This window comes from Dermacentor andersoni, chromosome 1, assembly GCF_023375885.2.
Source record: "Dermacentor andersoni chromosome 1, qqDerAnde1_hic_scaffold, whole genome shotgun sequence".
Lineage (NCBI taxonomy): Eukaryota > Metazoa > Arthropoda > Arachnida > Ixodida > Ixodidae > Dermacentor > Dermacentor andersoni.
The window spans coordinates 186,425,592-186,442,538 of NC_092814.1; the positions used below are offsets into that span (position 1 = coordinate 186,425,592).

Genomic DNA, 16,947 nt, shown 5'->3' on the forward strand with positions numbered 1-16,947 from the left:
CACCACCACAAAGGACGAAGAAAGCAATGCTGTGGACACATAAGAAGTGGGTGAGCATTTGATTCAGAGGCAAGTAAGACTCGGGCAAACGCTGTCAAATGTATCAGCGGTAGGTGTGTTTTGACGTTTTTTATGCGTCCTGTTTAACTCGACCCGCCATATAATTCAATCAATTTCATTGGTCCTGTCAGGATAAAATTAACGGAAGTTGACTAATATATACATATATGCAACCTGACTTAAATGCAATGTACACAATAAAATACAACTGAGAAATGATCAGTTTTTCTTAACACTAAGCCTTCAATCAATCTTTTTTTGTTTACTGTGTGTCCCGGCTAAGGCGGGCCGGACTGTTTAATAAAAGCTTACGAGATACGATGATGGGCCCACCAGTGTTTAGTTAGCAGTCGCTTTACGTATAGCTGGTAAATCTTTTATTGCGATACCAATTATAAAGATACGCCGGGCGCATTCTTGCTGTCGCCGTCGCTGTGATGTTCCATATAAAGTACAAGGGCAATAACACAGTCCCCGCACACCGTATGCTGTATGTGGGAGTGAAAGCGTGCGAGGGTGAGCCGACGATCGTCACTCAAGCTCGTGCATGCAAGGGAGGAAAGCAGGGAAGAAGCGCGCTGTCCTCCGTCGTGCGCAAGGAAGCGGGGGCAGGCGAGGTAGGGGGGGGTCGTTGTACTTCGACAGCAATGTGTGGGGTGCGGTCGCGCAATCTTTATCTTGAAAGCGATTTGCTTTGAGGGCAGAGTCTAGGTAGGTCAACAGCTTCAAAATTTGCGCATGCTGTGTTTTCGCTGTTCAGTTTGCATTGAAGCGATAGGCAGCATGAAGGTCACTTGGCTCACTGCTACTGCCACGCTTCCTCACGCCAGCATTCTGAGAGCGAGTATCTGCAGTCATCGAGTGTGATCTGTGCATATCTGCACGTGCACACTGACACCATGCTAGTACATTTAGTTAGTACGCGTGTGTTTCCAAGTTGATAAAGACGATAAAACTACAATCCTTACTTCTTATGGCTGTCTACTAACTTGCTATTTGCAATCGATACTCTGCCTTTCGGGCAAAACTGTGATTTTTTGTGATCACTGATTAATCAAGTGGTCAAAATTAATTGCCTATATTTATAATTACTTGCCTAAATGCGTAAGCTTGAATGTCAGCTTGTGCATCACATTCGAAAACATCATATTCAACAGTTTTCTACTTGCTACATTTTCCCTAGTTAATTTTTTGTGTTCGAAAGTATTGGCGCAATATGCGACAAAGAATGCAAAGTGAAGGCAGGCTCATGCCTTTTGCACGTGTTACAGCAGCACTCTCGAAAGGACTTTCTGAGAATCAACACTGCGAAAAAGGGACAAGGTGAAGGCATAGCGGTTAGGTGCTGCTAGAAACAAGCAACCACATCACGCTGTCTCATAGAGCATTGTGTACCGGATTACATCAGTAATAAGAAATATGAGCTATTGTAGCAGCAGCCAACAGCTATGTCGTTGCCTTAAGTTGTCACTTTTTCGCTGTTTCCAAATCAGCGATCGAATACTTTTGATTTTTCAAAATCCCATTTAAGAGCACTACTTTTGCACACGTGAAACCTGCGGTCCCACCTTCATTTCGCAATCTTTTTCGCGTTTTGCACTACAACTCAAAATTTAGAGAGTTGGAAACTGCTGAATATGATGTTTTCTTTCGAATGCAATGCGTAATTTGACATTACGCATTGGTTTACGCAAGTCTGCAAGTAGCTGATAACAGAAAAAATCACCAGCATGCACAAGGTAATTGCTAACAATACACCGTTGGTCCCTTCATCATATCTCGTAGCCCTTCTTCAAAACAGCATGGCCCGGATTAGCTGAGATACATGGTAATGCCTAACTATCATATAAAGTGCAAACACATAATGTAAGACTCTCATTACTTTAACTGTACAAGTTAGTGACCATTATGACATTCAATATCAGCTTGTTCTAATCTTCTCATCCTTCTCTCCTTCATGAGCTCTTCAGTCAGTAGAACTATATACACCACATCTAGCTTGTGCCATGGATTTTCTCAATGCTTATGCAATTTGCCTATGCCAATGCAATTGTACCCTTCATTCCATCTTAAGGTCTTGTCAGATACTGGCAGTGTCTTAGAAGTATGTTACTGCAGAGTTTGCAACCGCACAGAGTGATTGTGTTTGGCATTTCATTTTATACTTTTTAGCCTGTTGGCTTGCAATGTAGAGTACCGTACCAAGGCCGATCAGGAGAGCCAAGTGGGCTGTAAGCAGTTAACGCCATGTTGTGCTCTTGGCAGAAGCTGAGCAGCTCACTCTGGTTCAGATATGGATGGCACTCCACCTGTAAACAATATTCACAAGTACATACACATCCTGTCGTTATGTAACATGAGCAGCCTGAAGACACAGGCGCAGAAGCCATTCACTCACTATGGCAATGGATCATCTAAAGGGACCATCCTGCATCCAGAATGCGTCCCGCAATTATAGTGCTGAGGGAATGATCATCTCTCAAAATGACAAGTATAAGTATAGTTTTATCGCTTAAGAGATCACTTTTAACTTGACGCAACAAGCCACGAAAAGATTACTACATGAGTCGGCACACATTGCTGAAACGTCAATCACGACCAAATAGGTTGTCATTCCACCATCATGACATCACATATAATTACATATGCCTTAGCAACTACTACATACTCTGTTTTTCATCAAAAGTGGTTTTTCAATAGCAGTGGTGTTTTTGCACTTTTATTTATTGCCTAAATTGTTAGCTTTCTGCAGGCATTACTAAGGGGAATTTGTGCAGAAAATTGGCACTGCCTTCGCGCCAGGTATTGTCACACTGCCTAATACGTGTAGCCGTGTGGCCATTTATGTCTACTTAGAACTTAACTAACACTTTCATCCTTTCTTTTCCCCCTTGTGACTCCCTCATGGAGGGCCATGTGCCATTCACATACTCTTCTGTGTTGCCGGTGTTCACAATATGCCTGTCTCAGTGGTTCCACTACCTAGTGACTGACTCTGCCACCCCTCCTAAAATTGCACACGTAGCTGGGATGTATATAAATGCTTGGAGAGATAGAAAAAAAGACACATTTGCATATTGAATTAAAAGTTTTGCAGAAGTCTGCCACAATTTGCAGATATTTTTTTAATGTTTCAATTGCATAGTTGTAGAACTTATTTTGGCAAATCATCTCTGCGGAATTTCATAAGGTGGAGGAAGGTTCATGAAAGGAAAAATTGTCATCCACCAGATTGTAGCATGAAGCTACAAAGGAAATCCATATGTGTTTCTCAGAAAGAAAGCTTCGCAGTTGAGGGAAAATTCGTCCAGGTTCAGGATTCCAACTTGGACTAGGAATTTTCCTCTACCTTAAGGGATGCCAAAGGACTGATTTGCCATATTCAGTCTCCTTTTGCTTCAAGTCGTCGATTAACTCACCCTCGCGCGGCAATCTGCTAGACTCCTGGTTAGCTCAGATGGTAGAGTGCCCCCCCCCCCCCCCCCCCTAGAATGGCGTTGGTCCCAGGTTCGAATCTCGGACCGGGACAAATTTCCCCTCAACTGCGAAGCTTTCTTTCTGGGTAACCAGCATGAGTTTCCTTTGTAGCTTCGTGCTACAATTGGGTCGATGACAATTGTAACTTTCCAGAACTTATTTTTCTCGATGCTAACGCTGCACTCATTCTGGGTTTAATTTTTCAGTGTTTTTTCACAATAACTCTCAGTTATCAATGTTGCCGACCTACATATGCTTGTATTCAAGTAACCTCACAGAAACGAAAGTTCGTTTTAAAAATTTTCACCTATTTTCTGAAGAAACTGCCGCAAGCATGGCCACTTTCGATGATAAGCATACAATTTCAGCACAAAGGTATAGGGGGCCTTAAAGAGTGGTAGATAGCCTCTATTAAAGTTCCATCGAAGATAAAAGCACCATGTACACTGTTAGCAGAGCAGCCCTACACCCAAGCCATTGAAGCACTCAGGAGCCTCAAGAGCCTCAAGTTAGCATTTTTGCAGAATGACCAGAAGGAGGTACCTAAGGCTGGCACTAAATGAAATTCAATGTATGATCTTCAAGGTCACACAGCTGAGTCATTGCCGAAGCCACACTTTATTCCCCAGAATAATAAGGCCCTGCCACGAAATGAAATTCAATGTATGATCTTCAAGGTCACGCAGCAGAGTCATTGCCAGAGCCACACTTTATTCCTCAGGAGAATAAGGCCCTGCAGTCACAGATATATTGCTGCACCCTGGCATCTAGCATACTGAATCAACTGCAGCAACATAGTTACTATGCACATCATGCAGAGCCCTTCAGTATGAGCACTCTTATTTTATAATCACTAAAGAAATGTACAAGGGCCATATCCTGTCCTTGCCTTCCTTTATTCCATGCATCAAATCGCAGTTAAGTGCATATAAAGTAGGGGTGTGTGAATACCGAATAGTAGATTTTGAATCGAATACTGAATCGAATCCAGAAAGCTGAATATTGAATCAAACATTGAATATCAGCAAATTGAGCACAAACATTTATGCTACCAAATTTTGTGCATAAACCACAGTGCTGAAGATGCTGAGGAACCTAATCACATCAATTAATCAGAATCTTGTTAGCTATCAGTAACTTATTTCGGTACCTATAAAATTGACACATAGTATGTTCTACTCTTACTAAAGAGAACACCAAGTTAGTATACCAGCACTGATAACTCAGTTTGTATATGGTGGTCTGGAAAATATTTTTGTTTATGGAATGTCTGTCAAATAAAATTCGGCAGTTTTTTCTTTGACACTGAAGAAATAGCGAAGTTTTCCTAAATACCAATGGTGTTTTCAGTTTAATAGTGGGCCATACTTGCGTTATGGCAATCTTCTATTGCTTAGAAATTGTTGCTTTCAAATTTTCTTCCAGAAAATAGGAGGGTGTTTCCATCTTCATGGCAGGTGATTTCTGTGGGTTATCATCAGCTCTTTAAGGCCAATCTGAGTGACAGACAACCGCGGGGAATTCACATCACGTCACTTGACACCACTCCGCGCGGTCATCGGCGCCGCACACGTCGGCCACGGTCGGCGTTGAAGGTAAAAAGTTTTCAAATTGGGTGGGCCACGGCAAGTTAGGTAGGTCAGCTAAATAAACAAAACAAAAGAAATTAGATTATATATATAGTCATACCCAAAGGAAATGTAGTTCTTTGCACAAGTACACTTCCTGCAGTAAAGAAGTAAAAAATGAGCAAACTGAGCTTGCACCACCTAGCATTACGCAACTCAAACAAGTAATTCGACACTACTGAATCTGCACTAACCAAATTCTGCCCCAGCTGAACTGTACATAAGGCAGAAAAGCCAGCCACACTATGAGTTAGTATTTTGCAGAAGAGACCGACTGAAGCTCAACATTGGTTTTTGTACCTAAATACTAATATACAGAGAAGACACATAAATGAAGCTGTTCAACAATTGATACTGGCTGCACTTGAGCTCATTACTTATAAAAAAAAAAGAACTATGCTCACTGAAGCAGATTTTTATATTACAAATTGTAAGTTTTAGTCACATAATACCACATGTATAGCTGGCTCATAAACTTGGTCAGATACAACTTTGATTCCTTGATATGTCACTTCACACCTAGCTGAAGTGTTCACACTGCAAAAGAAAATCAAAATATATAATCAGATACTATCTGTGATTGTAGGATAACTTGCTGCTACAGGTCCAATTTGAAAGTCAGGAGCAACTATTTATCGTGCGAGTGAAGATTGATTTATAGGGGTATACGAATAGTTTTTGAGACCAAATCAAATATTAATGAAATATTTTTCAAATAGTTTGCAAATAATGAACAGCCTTCGCACCATTAATATCAAACAATTTTCCCATCCTGCTATTCACATCACAATTATAGAATGTTTCTGTCTTTATACTGCATGTTATAAAATATGCTTTAATAAACATACAAAGGGTGCATTAGGAAGAACTAAGCAATTTGTTCGCTAACCCAGGGCTCTTCGGAGCATATCCTGTCATCCATTATCATATAAAGTTTATAAAGATAATGTGAGTCAATTAGCATCTGCATTACTTTGGCTACCAAACCAAGGTGATGGAAGAACGAAAAAAATCAATTTTTCTCTAATCAGAATGGTTTCAGCAGATGCGCCCCTATTTATTATGAAGTATATTGCAATGAAAGGTATTCATATTTTATTCAATGAGAGCACACAGGTACTGCATCTATAAATAATACCAAACAATACCCACTGCCAAATATCATGTCTAAATAAAATGCTATTGCAACTGACCGTTATATTACCAGAAAATTCTGGTTCACTCAGCGATGCAGCATGCTCTACGTTATGTGGACTGTGGATAGGATGAAAGGTGTCATATTTTTGCTTCAGTTTCATGTTTGATCGTGCTAAGTTGACGACATGAAGTGTTGAAAAACTATTCGAAAAATTATCAAATTTTCTAAAAGTGACTATTTGATTCAAGGACCGAATCAAATATGACAATATTCAATTCATTATTTGAAAGTTTAGAATATTCGCAACCCCTACTGATTTACCACACAATCAGTATTCACAGCTGTGAAACTATTTTGCTTTCTTTTTGATTGCTGACCTCGTAGGTTTTCTTCATTGCACTTACCTGTAAAACTGCTGGCTTTATTGTAGCAGACTCGTAAAGTCTGGCCATTTGCTGCTTGTTGAAATTGCAGACACCTATGCTTCGTACCAAGCCTTTGGCAACACAGTCTTCCATTCCCTACAAGGAAAAACAATCTATAGGACCAAGGAAACACTACTCTTAACCTAAGCAACTATGTAAGCATCGCAGCTGCAAACTTCATTTTGCCCATAGTAGCTAGTGAAAAATCATATTCGAAAAGTAACCGAAACGGATATATTTGTGTATTCATGTTTTGTTCATAGTTCACAAAGCATAATGACTTCAAAAGCAGGTTATTCAGTGAAAAGTCAATGCTGGAAAGTGCTATGTCTATATACTAGTATACATACACACTACTATAATCACATCAGCAACCAGAAAATAAACGTGCATGCAAAATGTGACATTATTACTGGTACTTGAGGTTGTCAGGGTCTGACTGAGTCATAAAAGCACTAAAAAGCGACATTTACCAGGTTACATGCTTCCCGCAGTGATATAAGCAAGATAAGCCTTCAGTCCTTGACACAATTACAGAGTCACACCTTTATCAACATTTAGTTTAGCTTCTTAAACATCTAATTGCTTGAGTGACTAGTGCAGCAATGGAAGACATAGTTCAGCTAAAAAAGGGACCAATGCTGTGTAACTAATCAAGATATTACAGCAGAGATGGGAATATATTTTAGCCAATGCAAGTACTTTTCTGTCAGTCTTTCTTGGAGCTAAGCTGTAACTTCACAACATTAGTTTCCAACCTTATACAAAGAAACTTGGGACTGCTGACTGCATAAAGGGTGAGAATGAGCTAAACATCACTGGCTAAAAAGTGCTTACGCAAGCGTGCAAAGAACAAGCACTGCTACACTGGCAGTCTCACTTTAAAACGAAAGGTCATTACACCAGTGTACAAATATTACTTGCGCTGCCGACAATACTAGCACCTGAGAACCGGCTCATATAGCACGGCATTTTGAACCAAATAGTGAGCATACCTTTGTTCTTTGCACTCAAATGATATTTCACAACCTGATACTTAGTAATTACATTGTCGGCCCTTACATATCTCTGAAGTGTACAGGCATACATAAGGCTACATGATATCAAATGGTTTTATTTAGAGATGCACCATCTAGGTTGTTACGACATCTGGACATCTGGTATTGCATACAAACTCAGCAAAATGGGTGTAGGGTATCTAAATAGGTGCTTATTCCCCTAAAATTTCTTTGGAAAATCTGAGAGACATACAGCACTTGCAGCACTGACTAAACATATTCATATCAGTGGGTGATTTAACATTTTTTTATTGTTTAACATAAAAGAGTAAAAACTACAATTTAAGCTTTTAGTATATTGTGCAGAGAACGACGTCATGGCCCCAGGACAAAACGGTGTCAATCTCACCCACAAAGTCCAAAAGATCCTATAAAAGCTGTCATTGTAAAATTGCAACATGTCCACAAGCTCACAGAAACATTTTTTAGCTCAAACTGTACTTATTATTATGCTGATAGCAAAAGAACATAACTGGTTTCTTGCTCACAAGCTCTTACAGTGCGTTCCCTTTAGTTCAGTTTCAAGAATTCCTTAGCACTTATTTACAAATACCTTTACAGTGCACAAATCAGGCAGTCAGAATAGAATTACATATTTGAAAACAATGTCAAAGTAACAGGAGGCACACGAAATGTCCTAAAGTCAAGTGCAGTTTAGGGTTGGTAATATCAATTAATGATTATAATTCATTAATCAATTAAATGTATCCCACAAAATGATTAATCTTCAATGTCCACCTTCCATTTAATTGACTTAATTAATTAGACTTGTTGGTTATCATTTTCTAGAGTTTGACAGGAATAGTCTAAAAATTTTTCAATCGTACTGGAACGGCGGTGCACGAGCAGTGATTTTGCGACTGTGGTAGAGCAACTGTCAACCGTTTTTCCCAGTCCCAAGTGATGCAGAGCCCAAGTGATGTCCCTCTCTTCCCCAACACCGTACGCACCAACATGCCGGCCGAAGTCAGAAGCTTGAAATGCCCTCGCAATTCAAAGCATACTATAGCAACCCAGTTGTTGATCGTCGTGCCACTCCCTGTCCACTAAAAACATGACACAGCATGCGTATCAGTTAGGAGCATGTGTTTGACACAGCGATAGAGTTCATGTCGATTCCAGGAAATCTATAGCATCCGAGTATCTATTCTCACATGATGGTTGTGTGGCCATTGAAAGAAGGTATCGGCTTCACCCAATAATCCCAACCGAGTGACATTCATTTGCTTTGTAGAAAAGAGCATGTGGTTTAAAATCCTAAACCAGTAATTTTCTTTTCCCTTGTGCATATTGCAATTTCTTCCTTATTTTAACTGTACAATCGCCCCTTCACAGTCAGTCAAGAACTTCAGTGAGGTCCTGAGGAGTTCTTGACTGACTGTGAAGGGGCGATTGTACAGTTAAAATAAGGAAGAAATTGCAATATGCACAAGGGAAAAGAAAATTACTGGTTTAGGATTTTAAACCACATGCTCTTTTCTACTGTACAATCGCCCCTTCACAGAAGAAAATTTTCTAGGACACTGGTCCAGACGAGTTCCGGCACTCAAGGCCTTAAGGGCTCTGCTGAAATTTTTAAGGGTTTGTGAACTGTGCGACCGTCTTTGAATGTTGTAGCGCATAGCATTGTGTTATTGCGTGAATTTTTTTTTCTTCTTTCTCATTTTATTTCATTTGCCCCTTTCCCCAGCACAGGGTAGCCAGCCGGTACTTACACTGGCTAACCTCCCTGTCTTACCCCCCCTTTTGTCTCTCTCTTGCTTATTTGACTTCAACTTCACCTTCCACTTTTGCCATTTTTCTTATTTCTTGTTTAAATGTGCTCTACATGTATTCACTAGTACCATGCATATTATTTAATGCCCCTGTCACACGGGGAAAAATTAGGCGCAATTTGAGCGAGGGCACTTTGCCGCTAGTGTCATTTGCAGGTTGCCACGCAGAAATGCTTCGTGACACTTACTGCAGAGTGCACTCGTCAGCGTGTGTGTTCGGCCAACACACACGCTGACGCAGCGGTGAAGTGTGTAGCGTCGTTAGCAATGAGTAAAAAATAAGTAAAGTAATACTGAAAGCAGAGTCAGGAGTAATTTTGAATAACATATTTTTTAATTAGTAACATTACAAGGTTACAAAATGTGCCACACTGAAAAAAAAACATCCCTTTTGGGCTGTTTACGACCACACCAGGTAATGGTCGCACAGTTGTTTGGCTGAACGCATCGTTTGGACTGGTACTGGTCAAGTTGCCATCACTGGCGTCACTTGTTTGTAAATGCTATTTCTAGCAATAACAAACTTTTTGTGGACGCATTTCTAAGTTATCAAATATATTATTCGCCTCCTGACTCGCAAGCACTATCGCCACCAATTTAAAGGAACACTTTTCTTTCTCGTGTAGCAGCATGCCGCCAAAATTACAGCGTGCTCAAGTGTACTTGCTCAAAGTGCACTTTTGTTTGCCCGTGTGACAGCGGTATAACTCTGCACTAAGCGCCTTTTTATACCACATATTGTTTATCTTTTCAAAAGCCACTAGTGCCAACTATATTTAGTCTTCAACAAGGTAAAGATTATCATTCGTCAAACATTTATGCCCCTGTTTTCAAACTTGGTCCCACTTCTCAAGCATTAAAATAGAGTCCTACAAGGGTAGATAACTGTGTCGCAACCTTTTAATATGCGGCCGGCAAAATTTCTATTAATCAATTAATCAATGAAAAACCCTGCATCGAAAAGGATTACTCAATTAAACGCTAATATTATTAATTATTAATCGCCAATCGAATAAAAAATATAATCAACCATCCTTAGTGCACTTATTCGGATACTGGCTTTCTTTTCGTTTTGACAAAGGCTGTACAATTTAATTACCCATTTTAATAACTAGCAGATAGTTACAAAAATACTCTTCAAAAGCATACAGTTTACCTTCCAAACTTCAATGTAATCCACATCACTGTCAATTATTTCCCCAGCAGCATCACGTGGAAAGTAGTCAGTGCCATCCTGAACAAGGCAAGCATATTAAAAGACAAGAAGTAGTTTTGTCATGTGCTTTCAACACAGTTTTTGTCACATAATTTACTAAACCATAAAACAATGAGCACAGTATTTTTATCTGCAGCTTATCAAAGTAATATTTACAATGAGAAACATATAAAAGCATATTAAATGCAAAAGTTATGCTACAAATAAATATATATGGGTAGCATAAAGAAATATAGTTTATAAACACGACTAAATTACACTCCTAAAGGTACTTTTCTTGCTTCTGATACCCTGAAAATTTATTACATATTCCTTTCACAAAAAAAATAATAAATGAACTTAAAAAGTTCCTTAAATTCCATCCTGTTTGGTATGCACTGCAATATGAAGCACATCAACAGTATTTCAAATACTATGCTCATCAACTTCAGTTATGTTGATCACAAAGCAGCTCTCATGAACAAATCTGGTGATACTTTAATTCTCAATTTCCATGCATAAGTAAACAGCATTAAGAATTGAGGCTATATGACCCCTCTCACAATGAACCACACTTTGATTAAGGTGCTGTCCCACCTTGTAACCAAATGGCCAGTGCATAAGGTAGAGGTCAAGGTAGTTCAGACCCAACAGTTTCAAAGACAGCTCACATCCTTCAACTGCTCTGGCACGAGTGTAGAAGGTGCACCACAACTGCAAAAGTCACAGTATATGTGTGTGTGTGAGCAAAAAAAAAATAGCAATGCTGAACAATACGAAAGCTATTTCATTATATGTTTATAAACGCTCATTAAAAAGCAATAGCAAGGCTGAACAACACTTAAACTATTTCATTTTTGTACGTTTATTAAACATAGCCAAGCATTCAAGTAACTTTCAGTGATTTCATGCCATAGTACTAAGATGAATTTGTTTCTTAATACTACTCACATACAGACCTGTGAGCAAAAGTGTACAGACCACAGTATCACCTTCCAAAGTGCATGGATGCCCCATTGCCTGTGAGGCACCTCATATAGAACCTGGTGGTGAATCCCTTACCTGCAGGCATGTGCTAATGCTATGTGCTGCACTTCGTCTGTGCCAGCATGGGGTGCCACTATGGCTTTTCCGTGATCACATTGCATGTCTCCCCAGATTTAGTGAGCGACCAGGATGGTCCGCAGTGCAGTAGAATTTTCTTTCACAACTTTGTGCCGCTCTCAGAGTTCACCCAAAAGGTCAAGCTATTTCGCGCTTTTCTGTCTGATGTGTACATGTTTATATGTGTGATGTTTGCAAGAGACAACAGCAAGTCTGGTGTCGCACTGGCAAGACAGTTTTCAATTTAGCCAGCACACACGACATTATGTCCTTTAAAGGAATGAGAAGCAGGCTTGTAGGTGTGACATAACTACAATGTAGTAGCCTAATGGAACACAATATGGAGCCGAAAAAAAATTCTTGCAGTGCTTGTCCTGTGGTTCTCTTTTTTTTCTATGTGTAGCCATAGCCTCCTGTAAACTCTTATAAAGTAAAAGGAAAATGTCCTGTTTACCAATTTTCCACAAAATTTTTCATAATGCACTTTTGAAAGATCAACTTAGTGAGCCAACTTATCTGTCATGTCATACTAACTACCACCAAAAAGTTGACGGGCGTTTTTGTCGCACTAATTTGAATTCTGATCCATTCATCCCAAAAACAGCAAAAGAATGGAATCATTTTCCCACCTTCGTCATCATCATTCTCAACGTCTCCACATTTAAATCTGCCATTGAAGATTATTGTATGTACTAACCGCTTATGACACATACTTTTTTTCTTTCACCATGCCGTCTGTAAGGCCTTCGGGCAATGGAGGTATAGAAATAAACATAGGAGGCTATGATGTAGCATGCCATTGCACTACTAAGTATACAATATGTTCTGCATACTATATGTTTTACACTTGAGCTACAGGAACTGGCGACACCTTTTAAAATGTAATGCATGAAGTCAACATTGCTTGTATTGCAAGCATTGGCAATAAAACATGCATGCAGAAGAAAGAAAAGCACAAAATTGCTCAACCTTCCCAGTGACCTCTGGGAGCAGGCCAAAACTGAAATCGTACCGCATGTGGACCATGTCACTCACCTCTCCGAATATGACATAATCTGAAGACATATATGACGTTATGATGTATCAGCAAAAATGGTGTGCACCAGTGAAATTCAGTGCACAGCATTACAGTCAGAAAGCAGCATGCCTGTGAGAAAGATGAGATGCACTGAGAGGTTTCTATAGCAGCTTTTGCCGGAGTATCTGCTGTTCAAGCAAACAGGCTTGCCGATAGCATGGCACATTTTCTTGTGGTTTGCATACTTTTAATAATGGGCGTACTTACACTCATACAAAAGAAAAGCACTTTTGCCATCATCTCACCTAATCTTGTTAGTATAATTTATTTTGTGCCAGGCAGATACGCAAAATATGCAGCCTCTAGCGCACAAAAAATACAGGAACAGTGTAGACAGACACAGATGATGTACTCATCTGCATCTGTCTACACTGTCCCTGTTTATTTTGTGCGCTAAAGGCTAAAATGAAATGCTAACATGCCCAAACTTACATTCTTTCAAACAATTCAGTTCCTTACACTCGCTGAAGCTAAACAATAACTTATAAAAATTTTGATGAAGCTGAATGACGTACATTATAACACTATTTCTTAAGCATAATGCATGCAGCATGGTAGTTAGCTGGCATTTTGTTTTAAATATATAATTTTGCTTCTGTTTTTTTGTTTTTTCTCTACACAAAAGGGTGTCAAAACTTTTCATGCATACTCTTATGCCTTAATGTGCTGCGTCACCATGGGACTTGGCCTGAGCATGCAGACATGGATGGCTGAACAGTTGCTAGTGTCATACAGGACTGGCCACTGTGCCTAACAAAGCCTTGAACTGGCAAGCAGCACTTGTAAACCATGAACATCACCATCATAGCTGTAACAGAACAGCCAGCGAAGACAGTAATTGTGTTTTCTATCAAGAGGTACCATATGCTGGCATGTGGTACCACCTGGAATCCAGCAGCCAACACTCTGTAGAATGCTATTATGGACAATGATCGCTGCCAATTTCACTATTTCGTTGGCTCTGACCAACTCACAGTGCAGCTACACCCTTCCTGATTGGCTTAAAATGCAAACATTGCAAACATAGTGAAATGTGACATTACGCCAATGTTTGGCAGAGTCCAAAATAGCACACTGTGGTGCTTGTGGCTACATGAGCCATGTGTTCATGCATTCAGGTGAAATTTGATGAAGGCAATACACACATGGCTGAAAAAAAATGTGTCTTAAAATTGTGGTGGAAGTAAAAAAGATTGAGTTTTATATTGATAGAACTGACCACAAGAATAGAGGTTATACATTTACATTAGCACAGAAAGTAACCTAAACCTGGATGAAGCAACACTCTACTGTGAAAATTTTGTAAGGTACTATCGGAGTTGCAGTGGCCCCCACAAGTCTGCTAAATGGTATACATAACTTAGCTCCTACAACATGCCTTTTACTTTAAAAGGTGTTCCATTTTATTAGCAACTGACACAAACAAAGATTATTCTGAAAAGTGGCACTCCTTATGCGTTCCCAAATGGAATAGTTGTGGCCCTCATTACATGGTGGTGTGCTAAGTTCTTTTGTACGCATGCAAGTTTGCTTATCGCCCAGTGTTCTGTGGTCTCCCTGTGATCTACAAAACACTTTCATCTCATTGTGCCAAGAAGGAGTTCTGGCACTGCGAGAAGAATAACTGTGGTGTCACGTGTGCAAGTGTTTCATTTTCAGGAACTTTGCTCTAACATTGTAAAAAAAGTTTGGCATGATATATATAACCATGGCATGTATATATTATTGTGAAAATTATTTCAGTAGTTCCGAAACCCTTAGCCACAATATTATCACGTCGATAAATGATAGATTGATTGCTTTAGTCCGCGGCTACACGTTTTCGCATTATTTTTCATGCCTGTGTACAAAAGGTATCACGTTTACTCATCACTGTTTCCAGCACACTACATAAATACGAGCGTCACCACATGTTCGAAAATTCTCATAAAAATTTTTATACGGTGTTTACCATGTAACTGCTGTGGGACTAGGCACTGTTGATGGTAAGCTTTCCACTGCATTAAAAAATTAATTATCTACAATCACTTGTTTGTATTCGCTAAGGAGTATGTGAATGCATTCCTCTCTACTTGCTCACAGGGAAGGAAACAAACACAGAAAAATATGGTACGCAGACACTACCTTGCTGGTGATCCACAGGTCATCTCTACACACAGTTCCATCAGCAATCTTTGCACTGATGGCGCTGCCAACTTCATTTTCATTCTGATAGACAAGGGCACAATCAAAGTGTCGGTAGCCAGCATCAATGGCAATCTTTACTGCTTCCTCCACTTTGCCTGGATCTGACTGTATAGACATTGCCAGGGTCAGAGCAAATCCACAAGAAGAGACAAAGAAAACGTTTTAATCACACTGTTACCGAACTTTCATCTAGGCACATTCAAGGAAAAAAACCACATCTGTGAAGTGCACTTTTTGATTAGCACTTGCAAAATGGAGTGTTTTATTCTGCAGTAAAAAGTGAGTAAATTGTATTGCATTTTCTAAATATCATTAATCATGTTAGAACTCCTTGTTTTATTCAGTTGTGCCAATTGAAGAAACTGTAATGATATAGTTTGTCTTGTCAGTTACAGTGGCGACCACTTGTCAAAGAAAACAGAGCTACTATTATTATTGATCACTTTAAGCTAGTAATGCAGAAGGCCCAACTCCAGGCCTGTTAATTGTCATCACCGTTCAATTAAAGAAGTTCTCTTTAAAAAATTAGTGCAGATAAGCATATGCTTATGCAATTGTCAGTGTGCATGTAGCTAAGCGACGCAATATGCATGAACTTCCAAGCTTGTCAAAAATGCTATAAGAGATTTATGGCAGGGAACTTTCTTAGCTACCTGTAGTACTACCAATCTATTTTTCACTTATCTAGTCATCTCATATTGTTTGTTTGCTAAATCTCAAACATGAGCCTACAACACTATTATATACATCCCATTATCATAACACAATTCTACGAATTTATCTTGGAAGAAAAAGGCACACTATATAATTCAAGATAATTACAGAACAGAACATCGTTTAAAAAATGAGCTTTTGTGATCCATATATGGCATTTCACATCGCATATCAGAATGCAAACTTACAGGCGGAAATAATTTGTTGTTTGTTAAAAAAAGAAATAGACTAAACATGATTGAGTGAACCAACACACCTTCCATGTTCCAAGGCCAACAATTGGCACTTTGAACCCCGTCGACAGTGTCACAGTAGGAACAGAATTTGCGGCCATCTTTTATCCTGCAGAAGAAGAATGCAATGAAAATGAGTAACTGAGCCACAGCATATATTAAACTAGTACATTCTGGACACTGTATGAAGCAAAGAAATACAAGAAAACAAAGGAAAATGACTCATACAGGAATTCCAACTATTCCTGCACCAAAAATAATGATGTTTTATACCCTACAGTTAATACATACTTATGCTACCTATGAATGTTCTGAAACAAGCACAGGAGTTTCCCAAAGAATCCAGAAATTACCCCTTAAGTTATGTTAACTTCACACACTTATTCATGTTCTCGTCTTTTTCTTTCATTTTAAGGTAAGACAATTCCTTCAAAAGCTCAGTCACTTTCTGCCCAAGATGAGTTTCTACACTGAAGTCACAAGTTCAGCAGCGGCATAAACACCAAGGGCCTAAAGTGTGAAGTAAAACAGCATATGCACAAAGTCAAAGGAGCAAAAGAGTGCTACATGGTTCAAGCAACCAGTCAGCATTGATAGAAGCCTGCTAACAACATAGCTACGAGATGTGTCCCAAACGTAATGAAACTGATTTTGTAGAACTACTTCTATTCTGAAATGTTACAAAGGAGTAAGGTGCAAGACTAGGCTAGTTGGTGTTCCATCTCATTAAACAGGGCAAAACAACACAAAGAATGGCATAAAGGGGGATGAAGGCAAGCGCCATTTGTCTTCGTCCCCCTTTTTGCAATCATTAGTCTTGTTTCGCTTTGTTTAAAAAGTTACAAAGGAACAATATTTGCCTCGAAAGAACATCC

At 39.4% G+C, this 16,947-nt stretch overlaps 1 protein-coding gene across 1 annotated transcript in view; it reads right to left on the bottom strand.

The window, feature by feature from the left end:
• LOC126547093 (aldo-keto reductase family 1 member B1-like) overlaps nucleotides 1–16,947 on the bottom strand; it is a 57,621-nt gene that overhangs the window by 20,518 nt on the left and 20,156 nt on the right. Inside the window, exons 2-7 of the mRNA XM_050194955.3 lie at nucleotides 16,096–16,181; nucleotides 15,063–15,230; nucleotides 11,354–11,470; nucleotides 10,718–10,795; nucleotides 6,708–6,824; nucleotides 2,263–2,369 (exon numbers count right to left, since the gene is read on the bottom strand). Of these exons, the coding sequence (XP_050050912.1) occupies nucleotides 2,263–2,369; nucleotides 6,708–6,824; nucleotides 10,718–10,795; nucleotides 11,354–11,470; nucleotides 15,063–15,230; nucleotides 16,096–16,173 (665 nt within the window). The 5' untranslated portion in view covers nucleotides 16,174–16,181. The remainder of the gene's footprint in view (nucleotides 1–2,262; nucleotides 2,370–6,707; nucleotides 6,825–10,717; nucleotides 10,796–11,353; nucleotides 11,471–15,062; nucleotides 15,231–16,095; nucleotides 16,182–16,947) is intronic.